This window comes from Alexandromys fortis, unplaced genomic scaffold (assembly GCF_014885135.2).
Source record: "Alexandromys fortis isolate MF-2015 unplaced genomic scaffold, M_Fortis_MF-2015_v1.1 scaffold_37, whole genome shotgun sequence".
Lineage (NCBI taxonomy): Eukaryota > Metazoa > Chordata > Mammalia > Rodentia > Cricetidae > Alexandromys > Alexandromys fortis.
In genome coordinates, this window is record NW_026067914.1 from 4,084,009 (window position 1) to 4,100,173 (window position 16,165).

A 16,165-nucleotide genomic window follows, 5' to 3' on the forward strand; every position below is an offset into this window, starting at 1 on the left:
CCACACAAATGGTAAAGGATATTCTTGGAGACACTAAATCAAGTCATGGAGAATAAGGTAACCGAGAGAAATCAGAGGGAGGAGAAGCAAAAAACATTTTATAACCTTCCCTTTTAAAAATAGTTTTGTTTCAAAGATTTAAAATTTTTTTTTCCTTTTGTGTGTTTCGCTTTCACATATGTATGTGTACCATGTGCATGCCTGGTGCCTGTGGAGGTCAGATGATGGCATCCGATCTCTGGAGCTAGAGTTATGGATGGTTGTGAGCCACCACGTGGGTGCTAGGAATTGAACCTGGGTCCTCTGGAAGACCAGTCAGTGCTCTTATCTAAGGATCCATCCCCCAACCCTCTAGTGAAGAATTTCTGAGATAACTTCTGAGTATCTATTAAACTGTTAAGGTCTATGTAAGGCAAGCTAGCTATCATGCCACTTTTAAATGATCATTTCATTATTTAATATTTTATTTGTAGATACACTCTGTAATATTCTGATAAAACAAGTATTTTGGCATTTTATATACTGATACAAATTTAAGACATTAAAAGGTTCTCCCTTGTATCACAGGAACAAAAAGATATGTTGAAACAAGACTGACATGGAATCTATTGTGTAATGACTACAACTCAAAACAAGGCCGAAGGAAAGTGAACACACAGGAATATGACTAGGTTTCTTTTGTATTCTAACAGAAGTCAGGCAGCTGGCAGGGCAAAGAAAGTTAACACAAAGTTTAGAGAACAACAATTTGGAAATTAAGTAGATCTTGTTATAATGTAACTTGTGGGAATGTAAGAGATCACTATATATTTTTCCTTCTTTGCTTTTTTTTTTTCTTTTTTTTTAAGGCAAGGGTTCTCAGTGTAGCTCTGGCTGTCCTAGAACTAGCTCTGTAGACCAGGCTGGCAGCGAACTCAGAGATCTGCCTGCCTCCCAGATGCTGGGATTAAAGTGTGCCACCACTGCACAGCTTTTTTCAGTATATACTTTCAACCTATACACAAAAGCCTTTTCTGAATATAACAGCAACATAATCACAATTCATTTATTAGGCACTTATTATGTATGAAGCAATACACAAGATATTAAGTCTACATACATATTACCTCACTGGTCAAATGTAACTATCAGTTTACATTCAATACCCTCATATAAAAAATTAAAGTATGTCAGTAACCTAAATTAATTTATACCTCTCTATTCATTGAAAATTTATTGGCCTAAAGCATATCTAAAGAATTTCAAATTATGCTAAAGAGTGAGTATTAACTATATGAACATTAAAGTAAAATATTGGAGGGTAGATTTTTATGGTTCTTTCAACAAAGGAAGTTACTAACAATTTCTGTGCTAGGACAAAAATTAACTATAAAAGTATCCCAGGAATATAATAACAACATACACAATTGTCTAATTGTGTCAGCTTAGTAACAGAGATATAAAACATATATAAAAATAGAATGTCACTAAAAACAAACAATAGATGCTGATTCTGAGACATAACCCACACTCCCCAATCTAATGTACTGTCTGGAAGTAAATCTGAGAATGGAAAGATATTCCTACTAAAGTCCTAGCTAGGTGAAGGCTGTGGCGCACACCTTTTGTCACAGCACATGGGATGGGGGGCAGGGTCAAGTATATCTCTGTGAGTTTGAGTCCAGCCTTGCCTAAACCAGCTCCTGCCTCCGGAGTGCTGGATTACCCTCCAAACTACATTATCTGTAAATATATTCTCTGTGGGTTTCAGGATAGCCAGGGCTACATAGTGAGACTCTGTTTCAGAAAACAAAATATCCCCAAAATTCTGCAGATTGTAATCGCAGATCTATTAATATATGTATACAAATAATATATATACACACACACACACAAATATCCTCCTCTCTCTCTCTCTCTCTCTCTCTCTCTCTCTCTCTCTCATAGGTAGATACCTAGTCTATTTATTAGTATACTTATTAGTATGACCATATCAAGCATATACATATAAGAAACATGCATTAGCATTAAAAAGATGTGGAAAAACCATGCAAAATAACAAAACAATTTGGAGTTTGAATCTTTGTAGTTTGTAGCTCCTTCTCAGCAAGTGCCTTTGCCCCCCGAGCCTTCTCACTGGCCCCATAATATACTCTTTTTGCTTGCTTTGTGTTTTGAAACAGGTCTCACTATGGAGTCTTGGCTGTTCTAGAACTCATTCTATATACCAGGCGGGCCTACAGGTCACGGAGACTTCCCTGCCTCTCCCTCTCCTTCTTTGTATAGGATATCATATCTAGTTTTGGTGGTGAGAAACTCCTTATGTAGACCAGCCTGGCCTACATCTTGCTGGGATCCTCCTGCCTCTGCTGCCCAGGTGCAGACGGTAGAATCACAGGCTTGCACCATCACACCCACCTCTAGACACCTCTTAATGGTCTTTAGCAGCTGTAAAGGACTTTGTTAAAACAGAGCTTCAAAAGCGAGGCAGCTGACACTTTCCACCTTTTTACTTACTCTATTAAATTATATACATATTCTTATTTTAAAATTTTATTTATTTTATTGTGTGTGCTTGCATATGTCCATGAAGTGTGTATAAACCTAGCATGCTTGGTTCAGTATTTGTGTAAAGAAAGTAAACACAATTTATAAACTTAGCTCTTTCTACATGTAGATTCTGGGTCTTGAACTCAGGCTACCAGGCTTGCACAGCAAGCACCTGTATTCTGAGTTTATTCACTGGTTTTTCGTTTGTTTGCTTTGTTTTCTGAAACAGTAGAGCTAGTTGGCCTAGAACTCACTCTGTAGACCAGGACGGCCTCAAGCTCACAGAGATCTGCCTGCTCCTGCTTCCTGAGTGCTGGATTACCCTTCAAACTACACTCCCTGTAAATATAAGATGTCCTAAAACCTTCAGTGAGAATTAAAGGAATCTTCACCTATCAAACAAGCAAACAAACAAACTTCATTTAAAAGAGACAATTCTTGTGCCAGTCATATACTCAATATCACTTTGTATTATTTTAAGAAACAATTGCAGAAAGACACATTCAAGTTAAATACCACCTATTAGTTTTCTAGTTCTGACTGCTCTAACAACCCAAGAAGGGCACAGATGATAGTGATTCAGAAAGTAATCTTCATTTTTGAGAAACAAAAGTGAACGTTTGATATGAATCTAGAAAAAGTAAAAGCAGATTAGCCATAAGTCACTTTGAATGAAGAGACTTTCATAATACTATTTTCCTTGGTAGACAGCTCCAATAGTATGCTTCGAATAGTCATAATTATACCTCCTCTTCTACTATACTGAAATGTTACACAGTCGAACTCTGTGATGATACAGATCTTCTCTGTGCTGAACAATATAGTCAATAATCATACTTGACTACAGAAAAACAGATTTTTGACATTTAATTTATGTTAATTTCAATTAAAATAGCCAAAAGGCTACTGACTACCACATTGGACAGTAATTTTAGATTTCATATATTTGTTTATAAGTATAAATTTAAGTTTTAAGTGATGGTCACAGAATGAAAACCTAAAATTAAACAAACATTTTGCTTTACTGCCTTCAGAACTATATTTTATTTAGATTGTATTATCAGATTAAACCCAGGTTAAGTAGGTGTTGCCACATGGAACCATTAAAAAAACCCACCAAAACCAAACCTGTATTTCAAACAGTTATACAAAGGAATAAGATTACATTTTCTTCAGAAACTGCAATTATATTCTCAGCACTTAATTTTAGTCGGGTAATTAACTAGAGAACTTAATTCAGCAACCATGCAAAAATACACCAGCTTCAACTTCACAAACCAACAATTTAAACCAGTTTTAGAAGGAAGCACCATTCCCTACCTTTTTATATTCTTAAGTTACAAAACCTATTTGACCAACTGCCTCCCCAGGAAAAAAACTTTTAAATAACTTTATAAATAATAAAAATTAAAATGATTCATTAATAATTAAAACATAAGGTCTACAGTGTATGACAATTAAAAATCATAAAACTTGTTCTTGCATGCCATATATAGCTTTACTGAGCTGTTTGAAACTAAGTACTTCATTGAATAGTGTATCTCTATAGTCAAAACATCTTCTTAAGTCTAATGTCTACCATAACACATCATGCACTTGATTAACAAGTAATTTTCAGAAATACCGGAAAGCACAGAGAATGTCTTTCTATACCCAGACAGAAAGTAAAATTCATGACTGCTATGACTAGTTGAAGTACACTGGAAGAAAAGTTTACTAAAAAAATTTAACTTATATTCCTGAAAATAATTCACTGCTGTCTTATATGAATCCTGCATTTTCATGTATCAGCATGATATGATTCAGTTTTAAAGATTTTTATTGCTTATATTTAGCAAACTTAAAAAATACAGTGACAGTGGGAGTGTTCTTACCTTTATTTGACTTGGATGGCTTATTCTTGATAGACTTAAGGGAACTTCGTGCTTTATCCTCTCTATCTTTAATTAGCTTCTGGACATCATCCAGCGACAGTTTTTGCAGAACAACTACAGGCTTAGCGCCTTTGTTTAGATCTTCAACTAATCCCATTTTTTCTACTTTGTCTTTCTGCTCTCCTTTCATGTCCATTTTTTTAGTTTCCTGAGTAATATTGCCATCTTTATCCCTCTTGATTTTTGGAATGACGAAATTTTTCAATGCACCAGACCTGCCCCCCAACAAATAGCTTGGAAATTCAGCCTTATTGTCAGTGTGCGCTTTATTACTGTCTACTTTACTTCTGTTACCCTCTGTCCTTTTGTCATCTTTACTATTTGGTGATTTAAAACCAGGTCTTGACTTATTAGTATCTCCTTGTTTTACACGAGGACTATCTGGTCTTGATTTTTGTTCCCCAGGAGTTCTGTCCCGTGAGTCCCCTGATTCATGCCTGTGTTTTCTTTCTAGCTTTTCAGGTTTTGAACCATCAGATTTAATGTTATGTTCATTTCTACTAGAAGATCTCAGTGTTTCTGGTCTTCGAACCCTTGACTGATCCCCCCGATGTCGTTCTGACTCACCCCTGTCGTCTGATTTCTGTTTACTATCATGGTCACGTCTTAATGACTCAGATCGCCCATCAGGTCTCTGTTTTAAGGCTTCAGCTCTTTCTGATTTTAAGCGAGGTGAGTCAGATTTGATATCCTGTTTATGCTTAGATACATCGGGCTTTTTCTCTGTTGATGGCTTTCCAGCATCCCTCCTATTTTCATGCCTGTGTTTTGGGGTTTCAGGCCGGCCTTCACCTTTTTGCTTTGGAGTTTCCGGCCGGCCTTCACCCTTTTGCTTTGGAGTCTCAGGTCGTCCATCACCCTTCTGTTTTGGGGTTTCAGGCCGACCTTCACCCTTTTGTTTTGGAGTTTCAGGCCGGCTTTCAGCTTTCTGCTTTGGGGTTTCAGGTCTTGATTTTGTTGTTTCTGACCTGGTATTGTTTTGTTTGTTGTCATTTGGTTTTGTGTCACATAGTCTACTTTCATTCTGCTTAGGCTCAACTACAGTGCTCTCATTTTGTTTGGATTCTGCAGCTTTGTTCTCATTCTGTTTAAGTTCTTCTGTTTGGGTTTCAGTTTTAGTTTCTAACTTACTTTCATTTGACTTTGTCTCCACCAGTTGGTTTTCATTTGGTTTAGATTCTGACAACCTACTTTCATTTTGTTTCGTTTCACTTTTGGAGAGCTCAGGATCAGACTTTTTTTTAGGTGTCTCAGGATGGTTTTCTGGTATAGACTTAAGACTTCCAACAATATCTTCCTGAAGAACAGAACTGGGTGCATCATTACACTGTTTGATTTCTTCAGGCTTTTTTATGGAGTCTGAATCCTGAGTTATAGAAGCCTGAGAGTCCACTCTTCCTGCCTGATGAAGATCAATGCTAACCATTAATGCTGGCCTTGACCCATTTCCCGTAGAACCCGTCTCCTGAGAAGCTGGTCTATTACCTCCTGTAGCACCCCCAGCCTCCTGTGGGTAAGAATCTTGTTTTCTTTTTTTCAAAGGTTTATCTGAAATTTAAAGATAAATATTCAATATCAGTAACAGACATATTCTTATCATACTAAAAACAAAATATATTTTTTTAAAACAGGATGACTACTTTTAAAACTAAAATTTGAGATCTATATGCTTCCTAACTTCAATAATTAATATATCAACAATAATTCAATAGCATTTTGATTACATAAGTATAAGAATACAAATGAATAGAACTTGTAATACACACATTAATTAGTTTATATATAAACAACCCAAGACTAGCTATAAATCATATTTTCACCTTAGATTATTATATTATTAAAACAATCAAGAGTCCTAACTCTGCCAAATACAATTAAGAACACAATCTTTTACTACATCTAATAAGACATATAAAACAGAGAAAAATAAAAGTAAAACGTAGATGCAGTTGTGTCACCAAAGAAAAGCAAATGATAGAGTAACAAAATACCCTGATTTTGTCATTATACTTTAATCCAGAACTCACACTCTTCAGATGTTAATTAACAGTGCACATGGAACTTAAAAGCTAACACACAATGTTAAAAATAAAATCGAATAAAGAAGTTATGTTATAGGCATTCTCAGAAACATGGCACTTAAAAAAAAAAAAAAAAGAAGATAAATCCTGTCTTTCTGTCTGTGTGTTTGAGACAGGGTCTTGTTCTATACCTTAACCTGGGCTAGAACTTATAGCATAGCCCAGAGTGGCCCTGACCTCCTGCCTCCGTCTCCTGTGAAAGAGATGATAAGCACTTTACTCAGACAAATTCTGTGTTGAGCAACTTCCATGGACAAAAATGTCTTTGGGCTTTTTATTCTAGTGGTTTATATTATCGACCACAGGGGGGGAAAAGAACTACAGTATTCTGAAATATAATAACACATTTATACTAACCCAAATCTACTATATAGTGGACTGTGAAGCACTTTTTAGCAGCTATGCATTTCTGTTTGTTTGATTCTATTTTTAACTCAGAAGATTTCTGGTTCACTGTCTATGAACTGAATCTTCAGTTTTAAAAACAGTAGATTGGTAGTACCTTGTAGTTTTTGTCTACACAATTTATTGCCTGAACTCCTTCACTATGTTTTAAAGTCATTTTTAGTTATTTTAAGAGAATTTCTAGATTCTCTGATAATATCCATTATTTGGGATACACCATTTAAGTGAACACTGTTACAAGGTAAAAACTTCACAGCAGCAGGTGAGACATCATTATTTTACTGTAGCAGAATAAAATCCTGAAAACATTTTTAAAAGTTATACTGTGTCTTTTATATACCAAATTTCATTGTTTGGCTCTCTAAGACAGAAGGAGCAGCTCATTCCAGTATAAAGTCTAATCAAATGTAATGAAAATGTACTTCAGGGCTCAGTGCTTGCCTAGAGTGCACCACAGTACAAGTTTGATCTCCAGGACACCCCCCACCCCCAAACATACAATCAGCTCTTTCTGTTACACAGAAGTAAAAAACATAGTCATGCATGCTCCACTTCTAAAACAACAATAATAAAATGTTATCATTATTATCATTACATTGTTTTCCCAAGTTCCAAATAACCTGCCAGCTAAGAGAGCCTTTAACTCCAATACCTGAGGAAAAATTTCTCAGAATACTAAAATTATGTTTATTGAATCCCTTTAAAATATTTTCACAAAATTTTTAATCTTGCCATACACCACATAAAACAATTCCTAGATTACAAACAGAATGTCTTTACTAAGATTATCCCTTAATCCTTTATGACAAATCCAAAAATTCATACAACTTAAGACTTCTACAGTTTCAAGGCAACAGATTTTTGTGAATGTCACTAAAATAGTAACTTAATCATATTTTGAAACTAATATAATTAACCCCAGGCATCTAAAAATTTGTTAAATCTGTGCCTCATTCTTTGATTGGTATATTTTTTCAGAAATAAATAATAGCTTAGTAGGTAGACTTTAAAATAATAAAAAATTCTTAGAATTTATGGGTCATTAACTTCATTTTAATTTACATGTTGTTATTAAAATAAAAATTTGGTAAATAAGTTATTTCAAAGAAATTTCTTAAAGATTCTATGAATAACAGCAGAAAAGATAGTATGTATATAAGCAATGCAGTAAAGACTAAGAAAGGATCTTACATTTTTTATTATAAAGAAAACATTGCTGGATACAAAGTTTTAAACCAGCCTCCCTCTTCCTCTTCTCATCCCTCTTTCTCTCTTACAGCCTCATGCTGGCTGTGGGACTTGCTATGGTGTCCAGGTTGCCTCTTCTCATCTTCCTGCCTGGCCTTGCAACTGCTGAAATAAAGGTATGGGCCACCAAACTAGGTCTGAATTTTTCATCTGTTGAAAAATACTTCATCGTTTCTATGAAACTAGCGATATTTTATCATTGTTGCAGGGAGCTGGGGGAACTGGAAGAGAACTTATTTTCTGATTTCAGGGTCTGCTTCAGTTCTCCCATGGCTCTGGATGGATAAAGACAGCTCACCTTTGCCCACATCTGTTTGTCTTCCCTGTATCATGACCTATATACATACCAATGGAAGCCCATCTGTATAGAGTAATGTTAGTATTTGGGACACTGATTACCTTTAATTATGAATCTTAACATTAGCTATCAGAATTTACCACACTCCTGAAGAAAATGTGTACAAAGAATAATTTCAACACCATTTGTCATTTAGTTGTGAATATTTTGAAAATAAGACCCAACCTTCCAAAACTTCTAGCTTCTTTGGCTTATAAGAAACAAATTTTAACTGTTACTAAATATATTTTAAGCAAAATGTAAACCTACTCAAAGCAAACACACAGAAACTGACTAGAACAAATGAAAATACCCACACCTAACCAACAGCACAGGCCAGGCGGCTCACTGTTTTACTCTTGTCCCAAAGAGCAGTACCTCTCTTTCAAATAATAGTAGGTAACATAGTTTGACTATCTCTTATCTGGAGTGTACGGGACTGAAGTGTTTCTGATTTTTAGTTATTCAGACTTTGAAATATTTTCATGGACTTTCCTGGCTGGACACCCCTAATCTCAAAATAACAAAATTCATAATGCTTTGGAACCTGAAATTTTGATACTCAATATGTTTTATATGTGAGAGAATTCTGGATTGATTTATTTATTTTTTGGTGGGGGAGAAAAGCAAAGATGCTCAATCTATATTTTTATATATTTCATATATAAAATTTTATATATTTACTTCTTATAAAAGTTACAGTCAGAGTATTTCAACATTATAATAAACATTAGGAAGGTAGGCCATTCCTTACATTTGGTGATATGGAAAACACACCTTGGGAAAAGAAACACACAAAGATAAACAAAGGAATTCTTTTGATAAAAAGAAAGAATATTTAGCACACAAAGGACAAATATAATTCTGATAGGTCATCCTAGAAGCAAAGATGAACAGTTTGTTATCTTTTAAACTTTATTTTATGTACATTGGTGTGAAGGTGTCAGATCCCCTGAAACTGGATTTTTCAGACAGTTGTGAGCTGCCATGTGGGTGCTGGGAATTGAACCCGGGTCCTCGGGAAGAGCAGTCAGTGCTCTTAACTGCTGAGCCATCTCTCCAGCCCCTATGAACAGTTTTTTTTTTTTTAATATCAACGTATATAATTACAGATGCTATAAGTATGAACAAGGCAGATCAAGAGAAACTTAGTTTGGGAATAGTGTAACACTGGGTTGCAATTAGTCTTTTAGTGTATATATTTATGATGCCCAAAGAAAGAACAGGTCAAAGGAACACAAAACCTAACATCCAGAAGAGCAGTTTTGCCTGGGTGTAGAACCAGGTAATCTTAGGCTTAACCACAACACATGTAGAATACTTAAGACTAACCTATTACTTTTCTTGAATTCCAGTTATCAGTTTCTATTCTTAATTATAAGAAACAGGGTTTTAGTTTCTGTTTTTTGTAGAAATCTTTTTTCCATAACAAATAAATGTCATGACAAACAGCTCAGACCCAAGAAAGGGCATGCAACAAAACTCCAGACTAAACGAGTACTTCAGTGTGCTCCTCGTAATCAGCAATACAACAAAAAGTTGTCAGAGCCATACTCTAGAATACATTAAAAGTTAACTTTAGACTTTAGTTTGAAAACTTCGAAATAATGATAAGAAATTATGAATTAATTTCAAGTGATTATTTTATCTTTCCAGGGCTCATTTAGTAAAAAACCAACTTCAGAAAATTACACTTTTACTGATAACTGTATGTACGACCTTGAAACACTATAACATACAATTTTAATCTCTCTATTTATTACTTCCATATAATTTATGTACGACATAATAAGAACTGATGTCAGAAAACAACTTCAAAATGACAACTGTGACATGAAGTTAGTAAGGTCTACTTAATTTTTATAGTCACAGAATGTATATGAACTTTCACTAAAACTATATGCAGCTTTGTCCTCTGAGTTTCAGTTAAATAGCCACACAATCACTGATTACGGAGAAAACTATTTAAATGATTCAAAGTAAAATATGTATTACAAATTTCTGAAAGAATAAATTGTAATTGCTTTGTTTTATTCTCACAAATAAGTTGGGGGGGGAAAGTAAGTTTATTAATAAGCAAATTATGCTTACTATAATTACATTTATTTTTACACCACTTTCTAAAAATTTTTATTTTATGTGTATGAATGTTCTGTTTGCACATTATGTCTTTTTACTACATGTCTGTCTGGTCCATGTCGAGGTCAGAAGGGGGCATTGGAGCCCTGGAACTAGAGTTATGGAAGGCTGTGAGCCACATGTGGGTGGGTTCTGGGAATCAAACCTGTGTCCTCTACAAGAACAAGCATGCTTAGCTGCTGAGTCATTCTCCAACCCCTTCACTCCACTTTTAAAAAACAGATTTATCTTATTTTTGCTCATGTATGTGTGTTTATGTGTATGTATGTTATGTGCACACGTGTCAGCTGCCTTCAGAGGACTGAAGAGGGCATTGGCTCCCCTAAAGGTGTAGTTAGAGGTATCTGTGAGCTGCCAGATATGAGCGCTGAGAACCAAAGCCTAATCCTTTACAAGAACAGAATTTATTCTTATTCACCAAATCATCTCTTAAGCCCCCCATTCCACTTTTAAAAATAAAATCTCTGGTTTCAACAAATATGACATAATGAAAATCGAGAAAAAGTAACAAAAGTGTTTGCGATTTCTTCTTGTCAACAACTACTAAAAATCATCTAAAACACTACCCACCTCCCCCTTGTTTCCAGAACAGACTCTCCCTTAACAAAAATGAAATGCCACACAGAAATTTTGTTTTCCACACTACTACTATTTCTCGTTGGCCAATATCTGTTTCAAAACTGTCATAGTAGTCACAAATTTTGTGTAGATCAATATTATAAAGAAAAGCTGAATAACTTAACATACACAATTTTTATAAAAGCAAAGAATACAATACTCAATACAATCTATACTGAAACTCAATCACAAATTAAAAAAAAACAACACTTATCTTTAGCAAGCAAAGATTTATGACCAAGGTTTTTAAAAGGCAAAATGCAAAACAAAACAAAAACTACAAAACAAAACAAAACAAAAATCCAACCATAAAAGACTCCAGTTCTCTAACCAGTAAGATAAAGACAATTGTTCCTATTTATGATTTACTCTGCAAACATTATAGTATAATAATTCTCCAACAATGTTGACAATTCATCGTGACAGAACAGGTAACATGAACCTTCAGCATACGTTTTAAAGTAGAACACAATTAGTGATGAACCTTTCACATAACAGATAAGCAAAATGAACTCTTCAATATCAAGAAATAAAATTGAACTATAAAGCATCCCTTACATTTGGATAATCAAATGTATACACACATTGGTAAAGATATCAAATTCATAAATTATACTAGCAATCCTAGTAACTCATATATCTTGCTTAAAAATTTTAAGGGATTTTGTATCTAGCATTCGCCAAATAATTAAACACTAGAGAGTTCCTTTTTTTTTTTTTTTTTTTTGTTTTTCGAGACAGGGTTTCTCTGTGGTTTTGGAGCCTGTCCTGGAACTAGCTCTTGTAGACCAGGCTGGTCTCGAACTCACAGAGATCCGCCTGTCTCTGCCTCCTGAGTGCTGGGATTAAAGGCGTGCACCACCACTGCCTGGCTTTGTTTTTTTTTTTTTTTTTAAAGATAGGGTTTCTCTTTGTAGTCCCGGCTGTCCTAGAACTCACTCTGTAGACTTGGCTGGCATTAAACTCAGAGAACCACTTGCCTCTGCCTCCTAAGATCTGGGATCAAAGGTGTGGGCCACCACTGCCCGGCAAGGCTTATTTTTATTTGATTATGAAGGATAAAGCAAGCAACAAGCTCATAATACTTCAAACTGTGCCCATTATATACTAATCCAATAAAAGGCGAACACTTAATTGTGAACATCATCAAATGATCTTTGATCCTTAGGATTTGATATTTAATATTAGCTTAAACTTTCTAAAACTTGTTATAAAAACTTTGCATTATCAAAATAGAAGAATCCTAAACCAAATGGAGTATGTAACTTACTAATAAACATACACATAAGATGTCAGATATACCCACTTTGTATTATTATTATTATTGTTGCTGTTGTTGATTTTTGAAACAGGGTCTCACTCTGTGGCTCAGGTTGGTAACAAACTCACTATAAAGCACAGCCTGGCTTTCAACTTGCAGCAATTTTCTGACTTCTGCCACCCAAGTACTGAAATTACAAGCATCAACCATCACACCTAGTTTGTGCCCTGCTTTAAAACAATTCAATGGTAATGAACCTAATTCTGTCAGCATAACTTAGAGAAAATAAGTATAATATTGAAATAGCAATGCTTGTTTTAGTAGAAAAGTAAAAATAAAATCATATAGTTCAAAATTGATAATATATAATTGCCAAATTTGATACAGTTGTTTCAGATAATGAATGGAGCTCACACATGAGAAGACATAAGATGTTGTTGAAGTTGGAATAAAGAGATTTCTTACCTTTATCTTGAACTTCCTTTGAGAAGCGCTCCCTTTCAATGGCTGATTCTCTTTCTATCCGCTCAATTTCAGCCAGTGCATCCAATTCCACTTCATCATATATCGGCCCCTGCTGTGATACCTGTTGCTGATTCTGTACTACAGAAGTCTGTGGTTGTTTCGTAGCAACTGAAGTGTTCTGTTGTAAAACAGGCACTTGGTTTGCTGGAAGGAATGCTGTTTGTTCTTGCTGCGACAAACACTGAGCAGCATTAAGTGGGCGGTTTACGTCCTGTGGAGTAATGGGTGTTTTTGAAGTCTGTCCAGGATACTGCACATTAAAAGGAATATCATTTTCTGAAACATTGCTATTTTCCATACCAGATAGCATATCCTCTTGCTGGTCCATATCTGAAGATTTTACACGAGAAAGTCTTAACGTAAGTTTTGTAGAGTCCTTGGTTGGAGAACTAATTATATCATACATTGCAGCTTTCTCATTCTGGTCTTTTTCATCTTTGCCTAATTTCATTTTCTTTTGCTTTTTTTGTTTTCTCTCTGGAGAATCTAGCAAGATATCTGGAGGAACATCTCGAGGTGATGAACAAGGTAAAGACTGAGATTGTAGAATTAAAGGTGGTCTTGATCCTAGAAAAACAATTTAGCAGAAAGTTATGCTAGTTTACACATTTTATTTTTGTGTAATAAAATATTAAGTGATAGCACAGTTAAGTTGGATCAAATACTAAGAAATCATCTAATCCAAGTACTTTGGAACTATAGCTTGAACTATAAAAGATACATAATATACTACTTCATTTAATTTTTGAGACACAGAATCATGCTACCCAGGCTGGCCTAAACTTGCTAAGAAACCAAGACGGACTTAGAGCTATTGATATTGCCATCAGCTCTCTAATACGGCAATTATTGTGTGTACCACCATGCTTGATTAACTCATTTATTTTTAAGAAATTTCTTGAGCATTAATGTCACAGTTTTGCTGAAAAGGAACCTGTTCACAGAAGTTGAGAAAGTTTTATAAAGTTAAATAGCCAGCAAGCACGAAAAGCTAAGGATCAGATTTTTCTGTCTGCATTTTTACATCGTACTATGTATGCTTTTTTGCTTCAAGTTTATGTGGCAAATTATATATATATATATATATTAGAAAAAAGCTTCAAATTTCAGCAATTTACCTTAAAATTAAATTAAAATAACAGACAATACACTAATATTTCAAGACTATTTGGAAAACAACCTGATAAAGTGAAGTTTAGGCTTTTGACATATAATGCATTTAAGATATTGTTCAAGCTGTCATTTTGAAGTTTTCTATCATTTATCTACCCATGAGCCATCTTCCCCTAAGTGTCAAAAGAAAAGCAAGATAGTTATTTAGATTACCCATCTGTTCCTTTGTTATCCCTTCCTTAGAGCCATCAATAACTTCCTACCTTGACAATACTTGAATGGGAAATAGCTAACTGTGGCAGAAACTCTACAAATACACCATCTTTCAAGTTTTCTTTTCTACAAGTTGGGTTTTTAAATCTCTCAAAATGAATATATTTATAGAAATAAAATATCACACACTGCAGCTTTCTCACTCTTGTCTTTTTATCATTCTTGCCTAATTTCATTTTCATTCTTTCTTTTCTCTCTCTCTCTCTCTCTCTCTCTCTCTCTCTCTCTCTCTCTCTCTCTCGAACCTAGTAAAACATCTGGTGAAAATGAGATCTTCAACCTATCTTGAAGAGATAGGTTCAGACTTTAAGAATGTCCTTGAGTTGGAACATTGCCTGCATAAAGAAAAAAAAATGTTTTACCATATGGGACAGAAGCCCATATTAAAACTTACAAGGAAATGATAAATCACCAACTATCTTGCAACTTATTACTACCTTTGTCTTCCTTCCCTCTCCCTCTCCCTCTCCCTCTCCCTCTCCCTCTCTCTCTCTCTTTCTCTCTCTCGTTGTTGTTCCTCTGTGTAATAACCATGGAGGTCCTGTCCGGGAACACTCTCTGCAGACCAGGCTGGTCTGGAACTCACAAAAATCCGCGTCTGCCTCCTGAATGCTGCACCACCACTGCCTGGCTTTATTACCTTTTTTCTAAAGACAAGGTCTCATGTAGCCTGGGCTGCCCTCCCAAGTATTGGAATCAAAGGTCAAATGATAAAAAGTACAGTGGGGACACTGACAGAAATCTTGAAAAGGAAGTACAGAAAAGGAGCCTGTAGAGATACAACAACATCAACTCAAACAAAAGAAAACAAAACAAAACAAAAAAAAATGAAAAAGAAAAACCAAGAGAGCTAGCCAATTCAATATGAAGTAAATTTTTTCAAGAGGACAGATGAATCTGATTAAACAGTTCAAACATTTAAGAGAGGTTAAGAAGGTTATGACTATGAAAGGTCATTAGATTTACTAGTGAGAATGATATTGTATTGTATATACCTAAGAATACTCCAAGAGTTTACTGGGATTTTGCAAATATAAAGATGAACAGTTTAAATAAATTGGAACAGACTCAAATATCTAGATAATTGGTCTATATCTGCCTGAAAAATGAAATATACAGAAGAAAATTCTAGTTAAAATAATACCTTTAGGTGTTCCATCACTTCCAGCAGGAGAACACACTGGCTGAGGAGACCTCAAAGGAAAAGATGTAGCATTCCTCATTGTTGAAGAATCACCATCCTAAATATGAAACACAAAATTTCTATTTGATTGCTAGGAAAGGCCTTACTGAAATCGTAAGGACAACTAATAGAGACATAAATTACTGACAGGTAAAGGGTTGAAATTCAACAATATAATTCTTCTGCACTTTTCTGTTTTCTTCATGTTATACCTTAGAAGAATTGAAACTGTATCCAAAAGAATCAACACCCTATGACAATGAATAAAGAAAACTGACATTATGAGCATGCTCCATTTTGGTTTGTTTTCTATAAAAGAGATATGTGGAGAATACCCTATGAGACTATAAACATCTTGAGAGCAGAGTCCATTGTCATCTCTGTTGTGTTTACCTATAGGAAATTTACATAAAAGTGCAGTGACATATATAATACGAAAATTTCTAACATGTAAAATAGCTTAATGAGAAAATGTTAAATATGAAGAAGGGAAGAAGTCTGAATATAATTTAGAAAGAA

At 34.8% G+C, this 16,165-nt stretch overlaps 1 protein-coding gene across 2 annotated transcripts in view; it reads right to left on the minus strand.

Annotated features, from left to right (window-relative positions):
• The window catches only part of Nipbl (NIPBL cohesin loading factor), a 168,621-nt gene that overhangs the window by 68,043 nt on the left and 84,413 nt on the right, over nucleotides 1-16,165 (minus strand). For both annotated transcript variants that reach the window (XM_050138973.1, XM_050138974.1), the window contains exons 8-10: nucleotides 15,608-15,704; nucleotides 13,018-13,644; nucleotides 4,404-6,011 (exon numbers count right to left, since the gene is read on the minus strand). In XM_050138973.1, the coding sequence (XP_049994930.1) occupies nucleotides 4,404-6,011; nucleotides 13,018-13,644; nucleotides 15,608-15,704 (2,332 nt within the window). The remainder of the gene's footprint in view (nucleotides 1-4,403; nucleotides 6,012-13,017; nucleotides 13,645-15,607; nucleotides 15,705-16,165) is intronic.